The sequence below is a fragment of the Mya arenaria genome, chromosome 1, assembly GCF_026914265.1.
Source record: "Mya arenaria isolate MELC-2E11 chromosome 1, ASM2691426v1".
In the NCBI taxonomy this organism is placed as follows: Eukaryota; Metazoa; Mollusca; class Bivalvia; order Myida; family Myidae; genus Mya; species Mya arenaria.
This window is the reverse complement of record NC_069122.1, coordinates 18,913,605-18,918,639: the sequence shown is the minus strand read 5'-3', so window position 1 is coordinate 18,918,639 and position 5,035 is coordinate 18,913,605. Positions and strand designations below refer to the sequence as shown.

At 33.4% G+C, this 5,035-nt stretch overlaps 1 protein-coding gene across 5 annotated transcripts in view; it reads left to right on the top strand.

The window, feature by feature from the left end:
* The window catches only part of LOC128224324 (tRNA N6-adenosine threonylcarbamoyltransferase, mitochondrial-like), a 451,923-nt gene that overhangs the window by 440,082 nt on the left and 6,806 nt on the right, over nucleotides 1-5,035 (top strand). For 4 of the 5 annotated variants that reach the window (XM_052935154.1, XM_052935315.1, XM_052935233.1 and 1 more), the window contains 4 exons: nucleotides 1,400-1,499; nucleotides 1,960-2,054; nucleotides 3,899-3,961; nucleotides 4,452-4,581. In XM_052935154.1, coding sequence (XP_052791114.1) covers nucleotides 1,400-1,499; nucleotides 1,960-2,054; nucleotides 3,899-3,961; nucleotides 4,452-4,581 — 388 coding nt within the window. Of the gene's footprint in view, nucleotides 1-245; nucleotides 548-1,399; nucleotides 1,500-1,959; nucleotides 2,055-3,898; nucleotides 3,962-4,451; nucleotides 4,582-5,035 lie in introns of those variants that run through there. The other variant, XM_052934519.1, reaches the window with a different exon arrangement.

The window sequence follows — 5,035 nt, the reverse complement described above, 5'->3', positions numbered from 1 at the left end:
TCTAATTTGAAAGGAAACAGGAAATGAAATGTTGAATTCGAGTTTGACTTCGTCTAAATGATAAATCTGAAAGCTCATGTTTTCTGCAGTTTATGAATGTTTTGACTTAGGTAGATCAGATTTCAGATAAACAAATACGAAATATTGCTACCAAAAAGCAATTATTGAAACAAACAATTATTAGTCGAATCCGAGAATTTGCTCCTCGCATGTTCACATAATTGCACCCTGGGAAGGATTCAAGATGTCTGCGCCCTATAGAAAACATGTCAAAAAATATAAGCCTTGTTTTTTTCTGTTAACTGATATTTTGCTTGAATAGCAATACAATCAATATGATTTTAAAATCACGTTTGACGTATTCCGTGTGCAAAACATTGTACAAACGAATGACACAATATCAGTCGTTCTCAAATCAAAGAAATATCTCCAAGTACAAAATTTTGGGAATTGAAACAACATGTGATGATACAGGCGCTGCAGTTGTAGACGAAAGCGCTCATATACTCGGAAATGCATTGCATTCACAAACATCTATATCTGTTTCGTAAGTTCTTCCATATATGGGGATTTTTCAAGCTAGACAAATATGGATTCTTACAACCTGACCAACAGTTTTTAAGCCCCCCCCCCAACTCCTGTGGACATTTTGCTTTGTAGAATTAACAAAAAAGAAGAGATTTCCAACATACTTTGGACTAAAAAAATTGAAAAGATTATACGTATAAAATACATTGTGTTTTATAGTGTAATTGTGAACTCAAGTTCACAATCCAAATTATTACTTTCTTTTAGAGTGTAATTGTGGACTCAAGTTCACAATCAAAATTGTTACTTTCAAATCAACACATAACAGGTAAAACTAGTACAGATGTTGAATTAGAGTCTTATCCTTTTAAAACTCTTCAAGTCCATAATCTTAAAGGAGGTTTTGATTTGTTTGAAGTTAAAAAGTAGTTCCCAATATTATGCATTTTGTCTCTATTTTCACAATTTTAGAGCTCTTGCCTCATTTACAAAAATTAGTATGTATTTTGAGCAAATTAGGTGAACAATCCTGTTTCCATACATGTATACTTAATAAAACAAAAGCTTTGGATTGTGTCTATCTGATGGAAAGGTCCTGTACATGTACCTTACCCGTGACATTGTGTAATTTAAGTTTTTATTACATTTTTCATGTTCTTGAGCAGCAGTCTGTGAAAACATGTGTTTTTACCCATGCAGCTGTCATACACTTTACTCCCTTGAACTATATTTGTATTGTAATTACTGAGTGTATATTATAAGCCTTGTGAAACATAACACTTAGTGTGTATATTTTCAAAGACTCGGGTAATGGATGCAGTAGCTATTACATCTACTAGTATTTGAAAAAAAGTCTTTTTTTACTTTCAAGACTGGGAGGGGTGTTACCACCATATGCCAAAGCTTTACACGAGAAGCACATCCACAACATTGTGCAAGATGCCTTAACCCAAGCAGGAGTAGAAATACAGGTAAGCCATGCAACAGCAGGTTTAATTACCTAATTTATGGTAATTAATATGCTGAGATAGATTATATGCAGGCAAAAAATAATTGGTCAATATCACACAATTAATTTGGTGGATTTTCCCTCAGCCTGGGGATATGGCATATATGCATTAACTTTATCCTTAAACTGGGATACAGTATCTACCTCATTATCATGCAATATATAGTTGTCTGGTTCTGTTGAAGTAGTACATTTTGCAGAAAATTCAATATTCACTTCATCTAAAGAAAACTGCAAACTTGATTTTTTTGTCTGGATTATTATATTAAGTGTTTAAATGAAAAAAAAATAATATAATTTTGGTTTGTACAGTTGGCTGATGTTGAGCAAGAAGTAGAATTTACTCAGAAACTTGTGAAGAAAAACAGGTAGCCAGTAAAACATTAAGTGCCTAAACTAAAGATAAGTTTCTATGCTTCTAGGATCTTGATGCAGTTGCAGTAGCGGTGGAGCCAGGGCTTCCTCTCAGTCTTGATGTTGGGCTCAAACATGCTCAGAAACTTGTGATGGAAAATAGGTAGAAAAGTTATAATTCAATTATTAAGTTAATAATTAAAAGTCAATGATGTAAAGATAAGTTTTAAGCTGTTAATGGTTAATTAGTTTAAACATTTTAATATTTATTTTAACAACTATTGTGAAGAAAGTTACCTGAGAAAGAGAACCTGGAGAGAACCCACTTGTCTGGCCACCAACCAAACTCAACATAAATCCAGGCCGGGTCACCTTGGTGAGAAGTGAGTGCGCTTACCACTATGCTATATGGACAACCTTTGGTTAACTGGTGGTAGTTTTAATTGCATGCCTACAAAAGGTTACTGTATGTTGAATGGATTAAAAAAAGGGGAAGTTTTAACTGGTTTTGACATATGTTAATAATACAATGAAAACTACAGGTACAAGCCCATGTCATAGTCAAAAAGACGAATATAAGAACAACACAAACACAGTATATGATAATACTACCAACTTGAAACAATTAGTGAAACACATGTTTACTAATGAAGGCAAGTTTACTTACAGGTTTCAACTATTTTATATGCGCATTACCTTACACTTGTCCCAATATTTATCATTGGCGGGAGGTAAAAATCCCCCGGAATTTAATTTTTTTTTAAGAGATTTTACATCAGGCAATAATGACAAAGTGAAACCACAATATGTGGGTGAAACTGACTGTAAAGAAACAACTCCCCAAGCGTAAAATTACTGTTTAAAAAAGGTTTGATAAATGCCAAAAGGAAACCTTAACAACAAGTGATCAATTAATTTGAAGTAATGATCAAAGGCAAAGAAATATTACTATTTTGGAAAAGGAAGAAATTAATAATATTCATTCCATTCTCTTAGTGTCTGAAAGTCATCATAGCTGATAGTATTAAACAGAACTTTTTAAAAGACTTTGGAGGAAGGTAAATTTAATTTACAGTATTACAGCATGACATGACAGTGTATCATAAGAATATGATAAATCATGACATAAAATAATTCTGTATAATGAAAAAGTTAGAGGTTTTCATAACAATATATATGTGAATACATTTTTTCGTACTTGCGTCTAAAAAAACTTTGAAATTTTGCCAACTTAAACTTGCTAAAGAAATCCCCCTGAATACTACCAAAATCCCCCTAAATTTCATCTTTTCTGAACAAATCCCCCTGAATGATCTCCAGAAAATATGGCATGTATGTATCAATATTTACAATATTAAAAATATAAGTCTCATCGGATCCAGCATCAACTTGAAAACAAGGAAAAATAAAGAAAATATCACATACAAGCCTTGGTGTTGTCGTTGCAAAAAAATAATCTAAAATATGTTTATGATATTCACACGAAACTAAATACATGTTAGCCAGTGAAATAACACTCATGTGATAGAAAGGTCTATAAATCTTGCTTTAAAGGTTTTTCAAGTTATGCTCCTTGGTCAACAGAGTTACATGGACAAGCATCAGTGTGTTTTTGTTGGGGCTGCAATTTGGCCAAATTTCCAACTACATTATACATATTAATGTCAGTTTGTTGTCGAGTTAGCATATCAATTTCTCCCCATTAACAAAGGCATCATTCTGGGGTGTGATTTCGGCCATTGGCTATGTGAATTTGGTTTGTTGTTTCTGAGTCTTTAACAAGTGGGTTTTCTCTGGGTACTTGGATTCCACCCATTACAAAACCACATTCACGTGTTGCATCGTGTTTATGAGACTGATTAATATAATGTTGTTACAACCTGTTTCATGAAGTTAAATATAAGTTTAAACTATCTCCTTGCAAATAATTACCGTTACCATTATTTTCTAAACCGACTTACTGAGTGCTAAGTGATATCTTACCTCATCTTGATCCTTTCATTACAGAGTACCACTGATACCTGTACATCATATGGAGGCCCATGCCCTTACGGCCAGAATGATTGACAGGTTCGAACATTAACCTTCGGATACAAAATTGCTTATTCTCAATTAAAACTTGTGTATCTGTGGTATTTTTTTATAATTAAATAAGGTAATGATATTTGAACATTTAGCGCATTGTTTGTATACTTGCTCATTAAGAAGTATTTTGTTTGAACTCTGATAAGAGTGCATATTAGTTTGGTTAGCATTTGATCCCCACCAAGGTAACTTTTTTCAATGGCCTCTCTAAATTGCTACGATTGCCGGACGATTTTGACATTTTTTCTATGCGTCTTTTAACCAAAAACAAAGATTAAAAGTTTTTTTCTCGGATTTTTCACAATTTTTTTTCCCTGCGTCTAATACCCCCTATCGTCTTATACCCAGTCATTTACGGTACTAGAAATGGTTTCTACTGTCAGAGGAAATTGACTCTGAAGTAATTTTATCAGCTTTCAAAAATTACAATTATTTTAGTATATACTAGAAAAACAATTCATCCGTTTCCCTACAGTGTAGAGTTCCCCTTCCTTGTACTACTGGTGAGTGGGGGGCACTGCTTGCTAGCCGTTGCCAGGGACATTGATGACTTCTTGTTGCTAGGCAGCAGCATTGACAACGCCCCTGGAGAGATTTTTGACAAGGTAAACCATAATGGAAGAAGATGTGGATGGTTTTGTGCTTCAGAAATAATTTATTATTTAATTGTTTGTTTGCAATGGTCCAAATGACACTCCAAATCCCTATTAATAAGTTTTTACCCTAGGACAGGCTTTCCTGCTCTCCTACTTTTCTAACTATTAAAGGCCTCCATTGTTTTCCTATTTTCTGAAAACCTATAAAATAATCCTACTTTCAAGTCAAAATATATGGTTAATAGTTTGGTGATTTTATATTTTTGTTTACTTATTATCTCATGAGGTCACATTGCTATGTTATGAAGGCAGACATCAGAATTTTGAATAAACGTTCAAGTTCAACTCCTTCCACTAGTAATTAAAAAAAAATCAACAAGCCTTGCTATTAAAAGTATAATCCAGAATTTCGAGCAAGCTCGGAAAGCTTCTTACAGTGCATGACTTGCAAACATGTGCTGAT